The sequence below is a fragment of the Lagenorhynchus albirostris genome, chromosome 4 (genome assembly GCF_949774975.1).
Source record: "Lagenorhynchus albirostris chromosome 4, mLagAlb1.1, whole genome shotgun sequence".
NCBI lineage: Eukaryota > Metazoa > Chordata > Mammalia > Artiodactyla > Delphinidae > Lagenorhynchus > Lagenorhynchus albirostris.
In genome coordinates, this window is record NC_083098.1 from 62,186,950 (window position 1) to 62,210,163 (window position 23,214).

The 23,214-nt window shown below is 34.6% G+C and overlaps 1 protein-coding gene across 2 annotated transcripts in view; it reads left to right on the forward strand.

The window, feature by feature from the left end:
* Positions 1-709: 709 nt before the first annotated feature.
* Positions 710-23,214, forward strand: part of LOC132519314 (UDP-glucuronosyltransferase 2C1-like) — a 34,406-nt gene continuing 11,901 nt past the window's right edge. Inside the window, exons 1-3 of one of the 2 annotated variants that reach the window (XM_060147253.1) lie at positions 710-1,430; positions 7,471-7,619; positions 14,241-14,372. In XM_060147253.1, the coding sequence (XP_060003236.1) occupies positions 710-1,430; positions 7,471-7,619; positions 14,241-14,372 (1,002 nt within the window). Of the gene's footprint in view, positions 1,431-7,455; positions 7,620-14,240; positions 14,373-23,214 lie in introns of both variants that reach the window. The other variant, XM_060147254.1, reaches the window with a different exon arrangement.

Below are 23,214 nucleotides of genomic sequence, written 5' to 3' on the forward strand. Positions count from 1 at the left end.
AGAATCAATGAACTTGAAGATCAAACAATATAAATGACCCAAGTTGAAAAGAGTAATTTGGGTAAATACAATAGACTTTCCTTCTCCTCTTGTTTTCTAAATTATGTTTGAAAATTAAAGCAAAAGGCATAATATTGTCAAAAAAAAAAAAAAAAAAAAAAAAAAAAAAAAGAACATTTGGATCTAAATCTCCCTGCCTTAACATCTCAAAGTGTGCATATTCTCTCCTTCTGGCAGTAAGTGATGGCCTCATTCTTATCTGCAATATTTGGCAGAATTATCAGTATGAGAAACACTACAGAGACCATTCTGTTCAAAAGAACATTCAAATAAAACCAGAGAAAAGGATCCAAACAATCTAGTCTTATTTGAATATGCATCAGATGATGATGGATTTTCTTAATATTATTTAGAAATTATTATGGATTTGTGTTTAACTTCACACACCCTTTTTTTGATATCCTCTAAAAGAAGTTTGGTAACTCTCATTCTGAGGTTTGTTTTTTCCTAACTTATTTTATTGACTTTATTGACATTTTTTTTCCATCAAGGCACTTGCATTTCATTTTACTCCTCAATACAAAGTACACAACTCAAAGTTCAGCCCAACCTACTATAAATTGATTGGGAGGGTCAAGTACAAATCTTTGGATTGTGAGTTTCATGCACTTGGTTTAAGCCCAGATTTAGTTTGAGCAAACTTAATATCATGAAGACTGTGAAAGGCTTCTGTGTCTTTTTCATGCTGCATCTATGGTTCTTTGACTTTGGAAGGACTGGGAAGGTACTTGTATGGCCCATGGATTTTAGTCATTGGATTAATCTAAAAGTTATTCTGGAAGAACTCCACCTTCATGGACATGAGATAACCATCCTGGTACCTTCAACAAGTTCTCTGCTTGATCATACCAAGATTCCCTTTAATGTGGAGATACTTCAACTTTCAATAAGTAAAGAAAGTTTCATGGAAGAATTCAGTGCTGATCTCTATACACTTTCTTTTGAACTGCCGAAACTTTCATGGTGGGACAGGCAAGTGAAAATGACAAAAGTTATAAAAAATTTTTTAGCATCAGCTAAAAGAGTATGTGACAGTGCTGTCACAAACAAGGATTTACTCAGCAGGCTACAGGCAGCTAAATTTGATATCTGTATTGCTGACCCTTTAAGCTTTTGTGGGGAATTGGTGGCTGAACTCCTCAATATTCCGTTTATATACTCTTTTCGGTTTTCCTATGGGAATGTCATTGAGAGATTGTGTGCCAGGCTTCCTATGCCTTCTTCATATGTTCCTGGCATCACATCAAGACTGACAGACAACATGACTTTTATACAGAGGCTGGAGAACTGGTTATTGTATACAATGAGTGATATGATGTCTTCATACTATGCATTTGCAGAATGGGATGAGTATTACAGCAAGATTTTAGGTAAGAGAAATTTGCATGTAATAATGATTCATATTTCATATGTAAAATGTGAATATTTATCTGACTGTAGGAAAACTTACAAAAGACTTTTTTTTTTAAGTGAGGACCCAAGCTCCTGTTGCTTAACTGTTTTGAGTGAAAACAATAAAAACAGCTCTTTTTCTTTCTTTTTTTAAATTTTTCTTTTTCTTTTTTTTTTTTTTAGATCATTGAGTACTGCAAACATATCAGAGAAGGAATATTCTCTATATTTCTCCATAAATTCTATTTGATGCTACTAATTTTTTTTCCAGAGTATCTGGAAAAGCCAAATCTGACGTGTGCTTAAGTTCCATAACCTTAGACTACTTCTCTCTTGTTTACTTCTCCTTTTATACACTTGTTTTCTTTCTGATTAACCTGCTGTCTCTCAGGCTTTCTGTTTGCATCCTATCAAGGCTTGATTGACTGATTCCTGGGGTTGGAAAGTGGTAAGCATGAAACTGGAAAATAAATAAATATATCTTGATTTCATTTGCTCTTGTCTTCAAAAGGAGAAACAAGGAAGATTTTTCTCTAAAGGACCATGTTTCTAGACTTTTAAACTTATCCCATTGTTATCTTGTTATTGTTCTATTCATAATTGCATTAGAGGTCAACTAGAGAGCTTTGACCCTGAGCACAAAGCTTTTCTCAATTTAAGCAAGTCTGTAACCACTTTAATTTTTCTTTTGCATAATTGATTTTTTATTAAAGAAACTTTTATTTAATTGTGTTAAGGATGATTTTGCATAGTATATTAGTTATCTTAGAGGAAGCAGTATCCTATTTATATTATTTAGATTTTTTGAGATATAATTAATATATAACATTGTATTAGTTTCAGGTGTGGATGAAAAAGTTAATCAATAGTCAATCTAAGAAATGGACAACTTTATTTGAGCCAATGTGGGGGTTATAACCCAGGAGACAGTCTTTCAGAAAGCTCTGAGGAATGTTTCACCCATTAGAAGTCAAAGCACAGTTATATGTTTTTGAGACAAAGGGTTTTACATCAAAGGGTTATACATCAGAGTAATGTATTGACAGTTTACATAGGCCAACAAAGCGAGTAATGAGTTACTGTGACCCTTTAGGGGATTAAGGAAGGAATGTTATATCCTAAGGAGTTACCTTGTTGGCACCAGGAGGAAACTGGCTTTTTTGTTTGTTTCATTTTTTTTTTGTTTATGAGCAGACATTCCTGTGTCTTCTAAGGAGATCTTGTTAATGTACAATGCAGATGCAAAATGGACACTAAAGGGGAGCAGGGTAGTAGCTCAAATGGCAGAGAAAATTTTACTTTAAATTTTTCTTGTCCTGCCTTAAAATCATTTTGTTTCATCACAGGTGGACAACATAATGATTTTATATTTGTACATATAGTGAAATGATCACCACTATAACTCTAGTTAACATTCATCACCACACATAGTTAAAAGTCTTTTTTATCTTGAGATGAAAACTTTAGATCTATTCTCTTAGCACATTTCAAATATTCAATACAGTATTATTAGCTATAGTCACCATACTATACATTACATCCCCAGAACTGAAAGTTTATAACTTTCATCCACCTTTACCTATCTATAGTGCCCACCCTCCAACCGTAGGATCTTGCAACAACCAATCTATTCTCTGAAACGTTTTTTTCTTTTTTTTTCTTTGACGTTCCACATCTAAATGATATCAAACAGTATTTGTCTTTCTCAGTCTGACTTACTTCATTTACCACAATTTCAAGTTCCATTCTTGTTTATGCAAATGGAAGGTTGTCCCTTTTTTTCATGACTTAATATTACTCCATTGTTTATATAACCATGCTTTCTTTATCCATCACCCATTGGAAAACAGATTGTTTCCATATTATGGCTATTGTAAATAATGATGCAATGGACATGAGAGTACAGTAGGAATTTTATTTTGAGTTTTTTGAGGAACATCCATACTATTTTCCAAAGTACCTGCACCAATTTACATTCCCACCAACAGTGCACAAGTGCTCCCTTTTCTCCACATCCTCACCAGTATTTGTTAACTCTTGTCTTTTCGATGATAGCTATCCTAATAGGTGTGAGGTGATTCCTCATTGTGATTTTGATTTGCCTTTCTCTGATGATTAGTGATGCTGAGCACCTTTTTATGTATTTGTTGGCTATTTGAATATCTTCTTTGGAAAGATGTCTACTCAGGTCCTTTGCTCATTTTTTTAAATGAATTATTTGCATTTTTGTTTGTTTGTTTTTTTGCTGTCAAATTCTATGAGTTCCTTAGACATTTTGGGTGGTAATGACAAATCAGATACATGGTTTGCAAATATTTTCTCTCATTTCATCGGTTGCTTTTTCATTTTGTTGATCATTTCTTTTGCTCTTCAGAAGCTTTTTAATTTGAAGTAGTCTTCACTTTTTTATTTTTAATTTTATTGCTTATGCTTTTGGTGTCATATTTTAAAAATTATTGCTAAGACCCATGTCAAGGAGCTTTTCTCCCATGTTTCCTTCTAGGAATTTTATGGTTTTTCAGGTCTTATATTTATGTTTTTAATCCTTTGCAAGTTAATTTTTGTAGCAGAGTAAAATGGGGGTCTAGTTTCATTCTTTTGCATGTGAATATCCAATTTTTTCAGCGAAAATTATTTAAAAGACTGTCTTCCTCCACTATTTCTGGCTGCCTTGTGAAATATTAGTTGACCTTATATGCATGGGCTTATTTCTGGGCTGATCAATGGGTTTGTTTTCATGCCAGTACCATATTGTTTTGATTAGTACAGCTTTAAAATATTGCTTGAAATCAGAAAGTGTGATGCCTCCAGGTTTGTTCTTCTTTATCACAAATGCTTTGGCTATTTGGAGTCTTTTGCACTTCCATATGAATTTTAAAAGTGTTTTCTTTGGTACGTATTTTAACAGAAGTATCTCTAATACCCTATCATTACTAAAAATTAATTTTATTCCTAAAGAATTAAAATTTACCCTTTTGGTTGTGATCTATTATTTTATGTAGCCACTTCCATTTTTCTTTTTTGGATGTCTGTTAAAAATTTCCTCTGAGAAATTATTTCTTCAACAACTCACAAACAATATGAGTGCTTCTAATGAAGTATGCTGCCCAGGAATATGCCATATATTCAAAAAAGGCATATGACTTAATCAAGGTCGACATGTTGCACTGAGGATTTTTCTGGGCACTCTGTGACAGAAACAGGTGCTTATATCTCTAGACTTGACCCTAAAACAAAAATAAATGTGGACAGAAACTGCTGTACCCATCACTTACCCAAAGTCACAGTCCAAGCTGCAAAAGGCAAAACCGAAAAAAGATAACTTAAAATCTCATCCTAGTGACATTTTCTGAGCCATGGATCAAGCAGTGACTGATCTATAGGTGTATTGAAGTTATTTGTTTACCTCTGGTTCCAGCAATTTTGTACTCAGTTTTGGAAGCTCTTTTATAGTGAGACATAAGTTATAGGACACAACTCTGTCTCTGATTCCTTGCTAGCTCTTGGCACCTTAGAACATTCTTTTGGGGAATATATCAATAATCTGAGAAAGAATAATAAAGTCTTGGTAAATAGAAGAAAAAAATTTCTTTTACTCTCATAAATTTTAAAATGCTATTAGATATAGATTATCATTCAGTATCAATTTAGTATCTCCATTATAAAATGTATTCCAAGTATATTTTTCAAATTTCAAAACTGTAACTCATAACTTATACAATTATAAATTGAATCATGTCATCGATATGTTCAAATAATTGAGGAGAAAACAAGTAAGAAGGTATCTGGTTCAAACCATATTTTGAAGAAATATTAATATAACATTTTGGGAGACAAAGGAATGTTAGGATAATACTATTGGGTTAGACACAAAAATGGTCAATGTCTAATAGGGCAATAAAATCATAATTTAGGGGATGATATTTTCTACCAGACAGAAATATACACACCAACTTTTTAACTTCACAGTGTCTGAACAAAAAAGTCCAAAATAAATCAATAATAACAAAATAAAATGTAGGCACACTTTCCTGAAGATGTAAATAATCCTTTAATCATTCAACAAATGCCCCAGCATTATATCAAATGTGGCATTGCTTTTGGAAATTTGGAAAAGTTTTTCCAAATTTGACATATTTTCTCACAATCTCCTTATTCAGATCAATTATTTTTTTATTTCTCCTACAATATTATCTTCATTTCAATAAGATGCATTAATCACACCAGATTACTAAATCAGTAGTGGAGAATTAACAGGAAAAAGATATCATCTTGATATGAAAGAAAGTGAACCAAACATATGACCCTGCAATTCTACTCCTAGGTTTATAACCAAGAAAAATGAACACATATGTCCACAGAAAACATATACATGAATGCTCAGAGCAGCATTATTCATAGTAGACAAACATGAAAACAACCCAAAAGTTCACCAACTAATGAATGAATAAACAAAATGACGTATATCCTTACAAAAATATCATTCAACAGCAAAAAGTAATGAAATACTGATACATACTACCACGTGGATGACCCATGAAAAACATTATGCTAAATGAAAGAAGGCAGCAAAAAAGACCACATAGTATATGATTTCATTTATATTAAGTTAAATAGGGTTTTTCTGGAATAGGCAAATGAAGCAAAAAGTAGATTAGTGGTTGTCACGGGCTGGGAAGAGGGAGAAATGAAGAATAACTGCCAATGGATACAGGATTTCTTTTGCAAGTAATAAAAATTTTTTAAATTTAATAATGGTGATGGTTTCACAATGTTATAAATGTACTAAAAACTACTCAATAGTTTATTTAAAAAGAAGAATTGTACGGTATATAAATTATACCTCAATAAAACTGTCATTAAGAAAAGCGTGGGTGTAAAGCATCACACAAAGAGAATAAAATTATACCCATGGCTGATACAAATAAGGCTCCAATATGGGGTCTGTACTGGGTCTGAAACTGGATTTTGAATACTTTTGTCATTACCAGAATAAAACCCCTAAATTACTGAGATTTGCTTGTGATCTCTTACATAGATAGATTGTCCTGGTAAGATCAAAACCCTTATATTTTCTGATCAAAACTTTACCACACTTAGAACATCAAGGAGAATATTCAAAAAGCCATGCAGTGAGAAACCAGATAGCTATAGTTTCCTCCTATCAGTGATATGGAGTACGTATTTCAAAAGGACACCAAAACTCTGGGTAAGGTTTTTATACCACAGTAATTGAATAGAATTCAAAAATGAAGCTCTAGTTCCCAACTAAGTAAAATGATTTAATTCAGAGTCACTAACCTGAGTTCTTATTCTGTTAATGTTCACTTGGTTTCCACTTCAGTTCAAAGGTAACCCTTTTGTACTGTTTACCAGCTAAATATGTCAAAATAGCAAATATTTCATCACCAAATTATTATGCAGTGCTCTCTCTTCACCAAAGAGGACAAAGTCTTGTAAAACAGGAGCTATAATTATGTACAGCAAAGGAATAATCACTTTTAAATGTTTATGAAAAGATTTCCATTCCTGATAGGATATAATAAGTATGGAAGCATAGTCCCAAACACCAGAAGAAAAGATGGATACATTTCAAAAGCTGTTTTTAAAAGATATCAGAGGTTTTGGAGCAATGAGGATGAGATAAATTGGAATTCCAGAAGAGGAGGAGACTCTACCATAGTAGGCTGGGATCACTGGCTGAATTTCTTGTTCATTGCTAGGAGCACATGCTGATTCTGAGCTTGGAGTGGGACTCAGGTATGCTCAAGCAGAAAGAGTCTGTTGGCAGAGAGAAAGCAGCAGGCTTTTGCCTTGTTCCATACTTAAATCTGTGTTTGGTTATTCATAATCTCAGTATTGTGTACTCTTGGGGGGCAAAGTCCTATTGATTTCTCATGGGTTGCATAGAACTAATATTGCTTCTTTAAAGATTTTTCTTAGAAAATTCTATCATAAAACATGTCCCACTTAACATATCAGATTGTTTTCCCTCTATCGTCTTTTATTTTTGTTCAGGAAAACGTACCACATTATGTGAAATTATGGGGAAAGCTGAAATGTGGTTGATTCGAACATACTGGGATTTTGAATTTCCATTCCCTTACTTACCTAATGTTGAATTTGTTGGAGGACTGCACTGCAAGCCTGCAAAGCCCTTACCTAAGGTAATTAAATGTGCTTCTTTTTGCTTCTCTGAGTATTTACCTCCTGGAATCATTTCTAGTTTATTATTTTTTAGTATTTGACCCTCAAACTGAAAACCTGGACACAGGAATTATCCACCTTAGACTATTACATTACCATTAAGTATTTACTACATTATTGTGGTAATCATTAGTGATGCTTATCAAATATGCCACATATTTGACAACAGTAATGTCCCTAGCCCCTGAGTTTAGTGGAATTGTCCAATACTCTCAGGGCAATGAGAATGAACTGAAGTGACAGGTATCACTTCCAGGTCCAACACAATTATCAGGTGCACTTACTCCAGAGTTCTCTTTTCCTTTGTGATGTCTTTGGGCTGTGTTCCAGAGTAGCTACTCTGCCAATCTGAGTCCTGGTTAAAGAATATATATAACAGTTGCAGCTCAATGATGGACATATGACATGAGAAAGAAATAATGTAACAGGGAAGAGCCAAATCTTGACTACATGTTGGATCTGTTTCTTTTACTTTAACCTTTGCTTTCCGCTGCTGTTGTTCACTAAAAGGATACTGTCTATACATAATGGCTTGCCTTGGGGAAACCTACCCCTCTGCCTGAATGTTAAACCAAAGTGCCTTTGTTCAGGCAAACATCCAGACCCTATCCACCTGTGGATGGCTGCAAGAAAGAAGAAATTAACACATCCCCTCCCCGAGGCTGGCCGTTCCAGGTGATATTTGCAAAACTTACGGCCTTTTTACTTTACTCCCTCATATCCCCCACACACACTTTGTGCTATAAAAGAAACTGGCATCCAGACCCTGATAAGATGGTTATTTTGAGACTTTAGTCTGCCATCTTCTCAGTTTGCCGGCTTTCTGAATAAAGTCATATTCCTTGCCTCAGCACCTCGTCTTCAGTTCATTGGGCAGTCCTGCAGTGAGCATAGCGAGCTTGGACTTGGTAACAATAAGGTGTTGTTTTAGGCCACTGAGATTTTGGAGCTGAAAGTTATTTTGCATAACCTAGTCTAAAAACTGGACATAGTAGGGAAATTATAATAGTTTGAGAAAAGATCAAATAGAGATTGATGGCCCACCCAAAATCCTGGCATAAGTTCAGTAATGGTGACCTGTTTGGTTTGAATAGAGGAGAGAAATTAGCCTGGAGAGATTATCGGAGGATAGGTTATAAATAAACAAATGGGCAGTACTAAGTATTCTTTACTTCAAATTTAAGGTCAATGAATGATCAATGTATACTTTTTAAGCAGTAACGTGATACAACTTACCCTTTCATAAATATTATCTATTGAATTGTTTGGAATGGAGCAAGATTTAAAGGAGGGAAATGAGCCGAGATAGAAGTGCAATAGTTCCTGCAAGCCATTGTAGAGATCCAAACTACAATATAACAATTTTGAGTATAAATGGAGAGGTTTAGGAAGTATTTACAAAGAAAGTCAATAGGATTTTCTGATAGGCTAGAGATTAAGGGAGAGATTTCCAGAATTAATCTTTGGCTTTTTGTTTCTTTGTACATGTCATTTCTTTACATTTCTTTATTTATTTTTTGTACAGGCAATTTAGTACAGAATATTATCATTTACGAGGAGAAGAAGGAAAGGGGAACAGTTGTGAGGGAAAATGATTTGTTCATATTTGCATATGTTGAATGTGGTACAATGCAGTGTCTAGCAAGCATCTACCAAATACATTGGTTTATCTCAGGGGACAGATTTACATAGTATTTATGGTTTTTTAAATTAATAGACTATTTTTAGAGACACATTCACAGCAAAATGGAGCACAAAGTACAGAGAGTTCCACCTATCTCTTGCCCCCTCCCATGCACAGCTTCCCCAACCATCAATATCCCACACTCCTGCAGCACATTTGTTACATTTTATGAACCAACATTCACATTAATCTCAACCAATGTCCACTGCATACAAAAATGTTAACTCTTTGTGTTGTACATTCTATATTTTGATAAATACATAATGACATGTATCTACCCGTATACTGTCATACAGACTCTCCACTGTCCTAAAAATTCCCTGTGCTCCACTTCTTCATCCTTCCCTGTCCCTAAATCTCTGGAAATCACTTTTTTTTTTACTTTCTCCATAGATTTGCCTTTTCCATAAGCAGTAGTCTCACATTAGTAGTCAAGGAATAAGAACTCATGACTTTTTACTGGCTGCATTTTGTGAGCATTACATCACCCAGAGTGAAAAACAGAACTTGGGGTGGATCAAAATACTATAAACTAGGTGCCTAAGGCTTCTGTGAAGAGGGGTTATTCCTGAAAACCTGACCATTGACATTAGAGAAATAGATGAAAGTATAGAATAAAGACATAAAGACAAGTATACTTTTTTAAAAAATTGAACTTTTAAAAAATATTTTATTATTTTTTTTTACTAGGGTATACTTGCTTTACAATGTTGTGTTAGTTTCTACTGTACAGTGAAGTGGAGTTCCCTGTGCTATACAGCAAGTTCTCACTAGTTATCTATTTTTTACATATTAGTGTATATATGTCAATCCCAATCTCCCTATTTATCCCACCCCCCTTTCCTCCCTGGTTGTCCATACATTTGTTCTCTACATCTGTGTTCTATTTCTACCATGCAAACAAGTTCATCTGTACCATTTTTCTAGATTCCACATACATGTGTTAATGTGTGATATTTTTCTCTTTCTGATTTAACTTCACTCTGTATGACAGTCTCTAGGTCCATCCACATTTCTACAAATGACCCAGTTTCATTCCTTTTTATGGCTGAGTAATATTCCATTGTCTATATGTACCACATCTTCTTTATCTATTCATCTGTCGATGGGCATTTAGGTTGCTTCCATTACCTGGCTATTGTAAATGGTGCCACAAAGAACATTGGGATACATGTGTCTTTTTGAATTTTGGTTTTCTCTGGGTTTATGCCCAGTAGTGGGATTGCTGGGTCATATGGTAATTCTATTTTTAGCTTTTTAAGGAACCTCCATAGTGTTCTCCATAGTGGTTGTATCAATTTACATTCTCACCAACAGTGCAAGAGGGTTCCCTTTTCTCCACATCCTCTCCAGCATTTATTGTTTGTAGATTTTTTGATGATGGCCATTCTGACCGGTCTGAGGTGATACATCATTGAAATTTTGATTTGCGTTTCTCTAATAATTAGTGATGTTGAGTAGCTTTTCATGTGTTTTTTGGCCATCTGTATATCTTCTTTGGATAAATGTCTATTTAGGTCTTCTGCCCATTTTTGGATTGGGTTGTTTGTTTTTTTGATATTGAGCTGCATGAGCTGTTTGTATATTTTGGAGATTAATCCTTTGTTGATTCATTTACAAATATTTTCTTCCATTCTGAGGGTTGTCTTTTTGTCGTTTTATGGTTTCCCTGCCTGTGCAAAAGCTTTTAAGTTTCATTAGGTCCCATTTGTTTATTTTTGTTTTTATTTCCATTACTCTAAAAGGTGGGTCAAAAAGATCTTGCTGTGATTTATGTCAAAGAGTGTTCTGCTTTTGTTTTCTTCTAAGAGTTTTATGTTGTCCGGTCTTACATTTAGGTCTTTAATCCATTTTGAGTTTATTTTTGTGTATGGTGTAAGGGAGTGTTCTAATTTTATTCTTTTATGTGTAGCTGTCCAGTTTTCTCAGCACCACTTATTGAAGAGGCTGTCTTTTCTCCATTGTATATTCTTGCCTCCTATGTCATAGATTAGTTGACCATAGGTGCGTGGGTTTATCTCTGGGCTTTATATCCTGTTCCATTGATCTATATTTCTGTTTTTGTGCCAGTATCTTTGGAACATGGTCTTTTCTTCTTAAACTTTAGCCGCATCTACTGAAGAAATACAGGGAGAATCACAGTTAATCATGTATGTGTGTTCTTATAACTCTCAGCACAACAATCCTCTAGTGAATGTGACCCAACTAGGGATCTGCAGTAAGACTCAGACTTTCATCTCTTTCTTGTAAGGAAGACGTACGAAAACGTTGGGGAGAGGAGTGAAAAATTTCCCTCGCAGTACAACATGATAAAAATGTCAGTTTGATTTTGAATGCCACAACATAAGTTTGTGGAATTACAGAATTTGTTTTTCGTGCATCTCAGGGCAACAGAATGTATTAATCATACTCTCAGTTCATTCCACTCCATAATCAGCCCATGGCAAACATCTCTTTTGATTAATTTTTCTTACATTTTTTCTTTATCTTCTTCTCTTCCATTACCCCACAACCAGTGGGCATCCAGTCAAATGAATTTAATGTTTATCATCTTATTTCAATTTAAACAGATAACTGTGTATCCTTAAACTATATGTAGAAATGATTTGAGTTGTTTAATTATATAAATGATGTTATGCTATAATTCACATTTTCTCATTCTTATTAGTATATATAATTTTTTTCATATGTATCCAAGTTTCAATTTGTAAATTCATTTCATTCATTCTGACTGTAGCAGAGAATTTTGGTATCAGGAATGCTTAGGGGGTTACATCTTCCACATTTTATCTAGACCTTGATGATTATTCTATTTTCTAATACGGGTCAGTTTCACAGAGGTAAAGGGATATCACACTGATGAATTTTATTTGTAATCTCCATTTATAGCAAAGTTGAACATTGTTTCAGAAACTTATCAATTATCCTTATTTTCCCTTTGTGAAACTCATATATTTTGTATATTTTTTGGATAATCTTTTTTTTCCAAGTAATATCAATTCTTTCCATCATTTAGAATATCTAGGTATAAATCCTTGATCTAGCCATTGCAAATATCTTCTCCTATGACTCCATATATTTGTTAATATTTTCTCTAATTACCTTTTTTAAACATAAAGTACCAAATTTGATGTAATCAAATCCATCTTTTTATACATTATGATTTGTGCTTTTAAAAATCTCTCATTTAAAATACTTTTCTCTTTACTAAGGTTAAAAAGACATTCTCCTATATTTTATTGTTAAATGTATAATATTCTATTTTAACATGATACATTTAATCCATTCAGATTTTTTAAATTAATACATGATAGGAGGTAAATATTCACCTCCCTTTTTTGTCTGAATAATGAACATATTATTGTACCACCAGTTAATAAACCATCCACTCAGTGTGATATTTTCTCACTGATTATCCCAATGAATTATATCATCTTATCATACAGGAGGGTTTCACATACTCATGGCTCTCTTTCTGGCCTCACTACTTTATTCTATTGTTGACTTTGTTAGCAGGTCAGTAGATTTCATTTTGTATTGTTTATTATTATCGGATTGAAATAGTCTCCAGTACTCCTTTTTCTTTTTCAAAGTTTATTCATTTTTTATGAGAATATGATGATATAATTGAAAATAAATTTGAAGTGATTGATAGCTTTACATATTATATCAATCCATCTATAAATACAGTGTAACAGTTAATTTTATACATCAATTTACCTGGGCCAGGTACCCAGATATTTAGCCAAACATCACTCTGGAAGTTTCTGTGAGGGTATTTTTTTGATGACATAAACATTTAAATATGTGGACCTTGAGTAAACAAATTGCCCTCCATTATGTGGCTGAGGCTCATCCAATTAGTTGAAGACCTGAATAGAACAAAAGACTGAACACTCCCAAGAAAAATAAGAGTTCTGCCAGTAGACAGCCTTCAGACTTGAACTAGAGCAATGGCTCTTATCTGAGTCTCCAGCCTTATGGCCTATTCTGCAGATTAAACTTTCCAAACTCCATAATCATGTGAGTTAATTCCTTAATATAAATTTCTTCCTTGTCTTTCCACTTTAAGTCTTACACATTTTTATCTTCTCTTATTTGGTTGAATTAGTTTTGCTACTAGTTCAGCATAGGATGAAAAGATTTTTCTTTTACTTCATTATAATTAGATATGATATTTTTATTTTTAATGGAAAGCCATATATTTCTACTATATTACTGTTAACCTCAGAGTATTCATTATAGTTCTTTCTGCATGTCTTATATGGTCAGGAATTTATATGTCTACCTCATTTCTAAATGTGTTTGTGGAAGCTTATACGAAGAGAAAATGTAACCAAAATAAAAGAAAATTGAAATTTAGAAAACAGAAAAAAGTAAATATACAAAAAATATGTCATTATACTGACTGTGATTCAGCAGAAAAATGAATGATAATCTTATTAGCATCCAAAACTAAATATAAAGTGAAGCACCAGAACTATTTAACTTAAACTAGAAATTTGGCTCTGCCAGCTACTGCTGCGTAGACTTGGACAAATTACTTAACCTTACTGAGATAGCTTTCTCATCTGTAAATGTATACATATCTCTTAAGATTCCCGTATATCTAAGTTAAATCAGACATGTAAAGAGCTCTGTAATTGGGAGAAGATAACATGTAGTCAATAATTTGTAAACACACACACACACTCCCCTCTATCATGCTGAAGGGAACCTCCATTTAAATCATTTTTAATTTGCTTAATAACCAGTGATTTCAGGTTATATTTTGTACACTGAAATGGTTAACATACGAAAAAACAGAAGTGTTCTAAGAATTCAGACATATTGAGAAAAGTGTGTGACATTCTTGTAAATATCAACTTTCATATAACAAAGACTATTTCCCTCACAGGAGTTAGAAAAGTTTGTTCAAAGCTCTGGAAAACATGGAGTTGTGGTGTTTACTCTGGGGTCAATGATCAAAAACCTCACAGAAGAAAAGTCTAATGTGATTGCATCAGCCCTTGCCCAGATTCCTCAGAAGGTCAGATAATCTTACTTTTTCAGTAACAGCTTCTTTAAATTCCATGAAGATATCCTTAAAAGTGTGCTTAAAAACGTAGGAAAAGTTATTGGTATTGTTAGTGTCAATTTAACTGAACTGTAAAGAAAAAATACTAAATGGTAAAACAGGATATTTGATTCTTATCTTGCTTTAAACCTGACATTACTAACAGGAAAACATATTGCACAATTTTCTTTAAATAGTGACCTAAAACTTAATCATTCACTACTGTCAAACAATCAGTCAGCTTTGTGTCTAGGTTTTAAGGCTTCCATGTAATCTAACATTGTTTTTTGGTGTTTATTGAGTTTTTTGGTTTGTTTCTTCATTTTTTAATCTGAGACATATACACAAGTTACAACTACCTTGATGGAGAATAAAGGAATAGATATTCAAAAATACAGCCTTAATTCACTGGATGCCTTAGGACTATATTTCCTTATAATTAATGGATTTGTGCCAGGCCATGGTTGAGCCTGGAATTGACAACTTAGATTCCTGGAATACTCCTAAATAGATACTCTTCATTTTAAACAGTTAAAATCTTTAATAATACAGTACAAGATTTATGCAGTTCACTCCTTGAAGTTCCCCAAAATTATAACTTTTTATATATACCATTCTAGGTTATAATTGAGTGGCACTGTTTTTAAACCACCATGAACACTTTTTTCCCCTACATTAGTTAAAATAGAAAATTGCATGTAAATTTAAGTTACAAATGCTCACGATAATTATTGTATTCATAACCAAATTACTTTCAATAATTGTTTTGTGGAAGCAGCACCCATCTAAATATTTAATCTAAATTCCATCTTCATAAAAATATTAAACTTTCAATTGCATTAAAATACAATGTTTAGGGGTGAAACCAGGGTAGACTAGGAAGCACTAAGACCTGTCTCTCTACCTAAACAAAATTGTACTAGCAAAAACTGTCTGAAGTAACTATATTGGAACTCTGGACTCTAACTGAGCACTTGCAACTCGCAGTGGAAAAACTGAGTGGGAACTGTGGTTAATTTTAGTCAATGTCATCCCTTTAGAATAGCAGCATCTTCAAAGTCTTCATCACTCTGTCCCATGGCAGCCAACATGCCTGCATTCCTGGTGTAATTTGGTGGAACCGGTAGACAATAAGACCTTATCCTCCAAATACTGTGGTTCTGCATTCTAATTGCTGATTACTGCCCATGGTCATTGAGGTATATGCACAGAAGCTGGGCACAGTTGTTTCAACATTCATTAGAAGAAGCAACTTCCAGGGGTTTTAAAGGATAAGCTTTTTTTTTTTTCTTTTTACTTTTTTCTCCATTTGGGAGCGAGGCATTAGAGAATTAGACATTTTAAAAAAACAACCTCACAAATAGTGGAATTTACAAAATTATGTGCATGTCCAGAGAAAAACACTGGCTCATAAAATACCTGAGAAGACCTAAAACTTTAATCTCACCCTGATTTCTAGCAAAGAGAAACACTTCAACAACAGCAACAACAAAATCAAACTCTAACAAGGGGCAAATCTGATGTCTGAAGATAGAACATTATAAAAAGCAAATGTACAATACTCGAAAAATATCACAAGGCATACAAAGATAGATGAAAGTATGGCCCAATCAAAGAAACAAAATAAACTGAGAGAAACCATTCTTGAGGGAGCCTGGATTTTGGAATTACTAGAAAAAGCCTTTAAAACCACATTTTTAAAGATGTACAAAGAACTAAGGGAAGACAATGACAAAGAGAAGAAAATGACGGAGGAACAAAAGGAAATATTGATAATGAGAAAGAAATTATTTTTAAAAAGAATCAAAAAGAAATTCCAGAGGTTAAAAATTACAATAACTATAATGAAAAGTTCACCTCAGGGGTTCAAAACCAGATATGAGCAGGCAAAATCATCAGCAAACTTGAAGAAAGGATATTTGAAATTATCGAGTTCAAGGAAGAAAAATGAATGAAGAAAAATGAACAAAGCCTAAGGGACTTGTGGGACACCATCCTGTGAATGAGCATACACATTGTGGGAGTCCCAGAAAGAGAGAAATGGGCAGAATGGGCGGAAAGAATATTTAAAGTAATAATGGCTTAACATAGTCCCAATTTAATAAAATACATAAATTTACAAATCCAAGAAGCTTAGTGAACTTCAAGTTGGATAAACTCAAAGACACCTACACCAAGACACATTATATTCAAGTTGGTGAAAAACAAAGATAATGAGTGACTATTGAAAGAAACAAGGGAAAGAATTCATCACCTAAAAGATATCTTCAATAAAGTGACCAGCCAATTTCTCATCAGAAACACTGGAGGCCAAAAGGCAGTGGATTGATAAATTCAAAGTGCTGAAATACAAACTTGTTAACTGAGAGTTTTATATCAGGCAAAATGTCCTTCAATAATGAAGTAGAGACTTCCCTGGTGGTCCAGTATTTAAGACTCCACCTTCCCAATGCGAGGGCCATGGGTTTGATCCCTGGTGGGGAACTAAGATCCCACATGCCACACAGTGTGGCCTTAAAAAAATTTTTTTAAAGAGTAGAAATTAAGACATTCCCAGATAAACAAAAGTTGAGGGACATCATTAACTCTAGACTTTCCCTGTAAAAAATGCAAAAGGGAATACTTCTTGTTGAAATGAAAGGTTGCTAAACAGTAACACAAAACCATAAGAAGAAATAAAGATCTGCAGTGAGGTAAAATTGCACTAAAGGCAATAATAAAAACTAGTATTATTGTTATTTTTGTTGTAACTCCATTTATTAAAATTTTTTCTTGGGCTTCCCTGGTGGCGCAGTGGTTGAGAGTCTGCCTGCCGATGCAGGGGACACGGGTTCATGTCCCAGTCTGGGAAGATCCCACATGCTGCAGAGTGGCTGGGCCTGTGAGCCATGGCCACTGAACCTGTGCATCCGGAGCCTGTGCTCCACAACAGGAGAGGCCACAACAGTGGGAGGCCCGTGTACCACAAAAAAAAAAATTTTTTTCAATGATTAAAATAAAAATTTATAAAAACAATTATTGATCTATGTAATTAGGAACAGTATGTATATGTATGTAATTTATGTCATCAATTATAGAGAGATGGATGGATCTATAAAGGAGCACATGTTTTTATGCTATTGCAGTTAACCATCAATAGGTCAAAGAATAAGTTACAAAAGTAATATGAAAATATTTGTTTAAATGAATGAAAACACAAGAGACCAAAGCAAGAGATGCAGAGAAAGCAGAGTTCAGAGAGAAATTTATAGCTGCAAGTACCTACATTGAAAAAGAATAATGATCTAAAATCAATTACCTAATCTTATATTTTAAAGAACTATAAAAAGAGGACAAACTAAACCAAAAGCTAGCAGAAGGAAAGAACTAATAAAGACTAGAGCAGAGATAAACAAAACAAACAAACAAAAAACAGAGAAAATCAATAAAACCAAAGGCTGGTTCTCTGAAAAAGTCAGGGAAATTATCAAAACTTTAGCTAGATTCGCAAAGAGGAAAAATCGAGTATATGCAAATAATTAAAATCAGAAATGAACCTAGGGAGATTACTAATGGCTGTACAGAGATTAAAATATTATCAGAGGATATGATGGAGCTGTGTCCAAGATGGAAGAGTAGGAAAACCCCAATCTCACCTCTTCTCACAGGCACACAAAAATAGCTCTGATTTGCAGAGCAACTACTGATGAGAAAAAGAAGATGAGCAGAAAAGATCTTCTACAACTAAAGATATAAAGAAGGAACCACAATGAGCCAGATAGGAGTGATGGAGAAGCAGTATGGTTAAGAGAAAAGAACAAAGAACCAAAATAAGAACAAAATAATGCCATTTGCAGCAACATGGTTGGACCTGGAGATTGGCATACTGAGTGAAGTGAGTCAGAGAAAGACAAATATATGATATCGTTTACATGTGGAATCTAGAAAAAGGCTTCAAGTTACCTTTATCTATTGGCTTGGCCAAAAAGTTCTTTTGGGTTTTTCATACAATGTTATGGAAAAACCCAAAAGAACTTTTTGGCCAACCCAATACAAAACTGAAATAGAGTTACAGATGTAGAAAATAAACTTATGGTTACAGGGGGGTAAGAGTGGGGGAGGGATAAATTGGAAGACTGAGACTGACACATATACACTACTATATACAAAATAGATAACTAATAAGGACCTACTGCATAACACATGGAATCCTACTCAATACTCTGTAATGGCCTATATGAAAAAAGAATCTTAAAAAGAATGGATATATGTATATGCATAACAGATTCACTTTGCTGTACACATGAAACTAACACAACATTGTAAATCAACTATACCCCAATAAAAATTAAAATAAAATAAAACAAAAGTCATCTATAAAAAAAAAGATTCGTATTTCCAAGTGAGCAAATTAGCAGAGGTTGTTTCCAAGATGTGAACAGTTTGAGCCAAACATTGGGCTCCCCAGCACACATCTCCCGCACCAGGAAGTCAAGCCTTCAGAACACTGGCTTTGAAGGTGAGTGGGGATTACTTTCAGAAGAGCCAAGGGCTCATAGTACTCAACATACAGCACAGAAGATCCCAAGAAGCCCAAATTGGAGCTGCCCTACAGCATGTAGCTCTCATTACTAGAAGAGAGTGCAGTGCTTGGACACATAGGATGTCTCCTGCAAAAGGTCACTTCTCCAATGTCAGGCAATGTAACCAACCTACCAGATATACATAAAAAAAAATCAGCAAATTAGATGAAATAAGGTGACAGAGGAATATGTTCCAAATGAAGCAACAACATGAAACCCTAAAAAAAGAACTAAGTGAAGTGCATATAACAATCTACTTGATAGTGCAATGCAATGACTGTAAAGATGTTCAAAGAACTCAGGAGAAGATTAGATGAACAGAGTGAGAAGTCAGAAGTTTTTAACAAAGAGTTAGAAAATATAAAGAAGAATAAAATGGAGATGAATAATACAAAAAATGAAATGAAAAATATACTAGAAGGAATCAATAGCAGATTAGACAATACAGAGAAAGAGAGCAGTGAGCTGAAAGATAAAGTACTGGAAAACACTGAAGCTGAACAGAAAAAAAAAAAAAAGATGGAGAGATATACCATGTTCTTGGATTGGAAGAATCAACATTGTAAAAATGACTATACTAGACAAAGCAATCTATAGATTCAATGAAATCCTTATCAAGCTATCAATGGCATTTTTCACAGAACTAGAACAAAAAAATTTCACAATTTGTATGGAAACACAAAAGACCCTGAATAGCTAAAGCAATCTTGAGAAAGAAACACAGCTGGAGAAGTCAGGCTCCTGGACTTTAGACTATACTACAGAGCTACAGTAATGAAGACAGTATGGTACTGGCACAAAAACAAATATAGATCAATGGAACAGGATAGAAAGCCCAGAGGTAAACCCACGCACATATGGTCACCTTATCTTTTTTTTTTTTCCAGTATGCGGGCCTCTCATTATTGTGGCCTCTCCTGTTGCGGAGCACAGGCTCCGGACGCGCAGGCCCAGTGGCCATGGCTCACGGGCCCAGCCGCTCCGCGGCACGCGGGATCCTCCAGGACCAGGGCACGAACCCGTGTCCCCTGCATAGGCAGGCGGACTCTCAACCACTGCGCCACCAGGGAAGCCCCTCGTCACCTTATCTTTGATAAAAGAGGTAAGAACATACAATAGGGGAAAGACAGCCTCTTCAATAAGTGGTGCTGGGAAAACTGGACAGCTACATGTAAAAGAATGAAATTAGAACACTCCCTAACACCATACACAAAATTAAACTCAAAATGAATTAAAGACCTAAATGTAAGGCCAGACACTATAAAACTCTTAGAGGAAAACATAGGCACAGCACTCTATGATATAAATCACAGCAAGATGGTTTTTGACCCACCTCCTAGAGAAATGGAAATAAAAATAAACAAATGGGACCTAATGAAACTTAAAATCTTTTGCACAGCAAAGGAAACCATAAACAAGATGAAAAGACAACCTTCAGTCTGGAAGAAAATATTTGTATTTGAAAAAACTGACAAAGGATTAATCTCCAAAATTTACAAGCAGCTCATGCAGCTCAATATCAAAAAAAACAAAAAACCCAATCCAAAATGGGCAGAAGACCTAAATAGACATTTCTCCAAAGATATAAAGATGGCTAACAAACACATGAAAAGATGCTCAACATCACTAATCATTAGAGAAATGCAAATCAAAACTACAATGAGATGTCACCTCACACAGGTCAGAATGACCATCATCAAAAAATCTACAAACGGGCTTCCCTGGTGGCGCAGTGGTTGAGAGTCCGCCTGCCGATGCAGGGGACACGGGTTCGTGCCCCGGTCCAGGAAGATCCCACATGCCGCGGAGCAGCTGGGCCCGTGAGCCATGGCCGCTGAGCCTGCACATCCGGAGCCTGTGCTCCACAACGGGAGAGGCCACAACAGTGAGAGGCCCACGTACAGCTAAAAAAAAAAAAAAAAAAAAAAAAAAATCTACAAACAATAAATGCTGGAGAGGGTGTGGAGAAAAGGGAACCCTCTCGCACTGTTGGTGGGAATGTAAATTGATACAGCCACTATGGAGAACAGTATGGAAGTTCCTTAAAAAACTAAAAATAGAATTACCATATGACCCAGCAATCCCACTACTGGGCATATACCCAAAGAAAACCATAATTCAAAAAGATACATGCACCCCACTGTTCATTGCAGCACTATTTACAATAGTCAGGTCATGGAAGCAACCTAAATGCCCATCGACAGATTAATGGATAAAGAAGATGTTGTACACATATACAGTGGAATATTACTCAGCCATAAAAAGTAAAGAAATTGAGTTATTTGTAGTGAGGTGGATGGACCTAGAGACTGTCATACAGAGTGAAGTGAGTCAGAAAGAGAAAAACTAATGTTGTATATTAAAGCATAAATGTGGAACCTAGAAAAATGGTACAGATGAACCAGTTTGCAGGGCAGCAATAGAGACACAGACGTAGAGAACAAATGTATGGACACCAAGTGGAGAAAGTGGTGGAGGGGAGTGGTGTGATGAATTGAGATTGACATATATACACTAATATGTATAAAATGGATAACTAATGAGAACCTGCTGTATAAAAAAATAAATTAAATTAAATACAAAACTTCAAAAAAAAAAAAGAGTCATGGACCACAATGTTCATTGCACCTCTGTTTACAATAGCCAGGACATGGAAACAACCTAAGTGTCCATCGACAGATGAATGGATAAAGAAGATGTGGCACATATATACATAAAAAGAAACGAAATTGAGTTATTTGTAGTGAGGTGGATGGACCTAGAGTCTGTCCTACAGAGTGAAGTAAGTCAGAAAGAGAAAAACAAATACCATATGCTAACATATATATGGAATCTAAAAAAAGAAAAAATGGTTTTGAAGAACCTAAGAGCAGGACAGGAATAAAGACGCAGATGTAGAGAATGGACTTGAGGACATGGGGAGGAGGAAAGGTAAGCTGGGACGAAGTGAGAGAGTGGCATGGACATATATACACTACCAAATGTAAAATAGCTAGTGGGAAGCAGCCACATAGCACAGGGAGATCAGCTCAGTGCTTTGTGACCACCTAGAAGGGTGGGATAGGGAGGATGGGAGGGAGATGCAAGAGGGAGGAGATATGGGTATCTATGTATATGTATAGCTAATTCACTTTGTTATAAAGCAGAAACTAACACACCATTGTAAAGCAATTATACTCCAATAAAGATTAAAAGAAAAAAAATCTTTAGCATTACTGTGAACTGGAAAATTAGTCACCCATAGCTTGTAGACCCCAAGTTGAAATTTTAATACAAAGAGAATTGGTGAGGGAGTTATATTAAAACATTAAACCTGTTAATATGTGAACTCTTCAAAAAAAAAAAAAAAGTAATGAAGCCATAATAGCTGAAAACTTCCCTAACTTGGGAAAGGAAATGGTCATCCAAGCAGAGACAATCCCAAATAGAATGAACCCAAAGAAGACCACACCAAGACATGTTGTAATGAAACAGCAAAAATAAAACATAAAGAGAGAATTTTAAAAGCCCAAGGAAAAAGGAACAAGTTAAGTACAAGGAAACTCCCATAAGGCTAAAAGCTGACTAGTCAGCAGAAACACTGCAGGCCTGAAGGGAGTGGCAGGATATATTTTAAATAATGAAAGGGGAAAACTTACAACCAAGAACACTCTACCCAGTAAGGCTCTCATTCAGATTTGATGGAGAGTTCAAAAGTTTTACAAGCAACCAAAAGCTAAGAGAGTTCAGCACCACCAAACTAGGTTTACAAGAAAAGTTAAGGGGACTTCTCTAAGTGAGAAAGAAAAGCCCACAACTAGAAACATAAAAATTGCAAAAGGAAAAATCTCATTGGTAAAGGCAAATATACTGCAAAGTCAGTAAATCAGCCATGTATTAAGCTAGAAGGAAGGCTAAAAGACAAAATTATACAATCATGTATACTCACAATAACTAGTTAAGGGATACACAAAACAAAAAGATTTAAAATATGATGTCAAAAACAGTAAGTGTGGTGAGGGAAGTAAAAAGGCAAGGTTGTTTAAAATGCATTTAATCTTAAGAGATCAGCAACTTAATCAAGTACATATAATTGTATTTATTTTGCTAAGTACAGTGTGAGGAACATGGACAATAAGTATGTAATATCTTCACATGTTTTAACTAGACTTATCATGATAATCATTTTGACACATATAGAAATACCAAATCACTATGTTGTGTAACAGATACTATCATAGTGTTGTAGGTCAGTTTTATTTCAAAAACAAAAA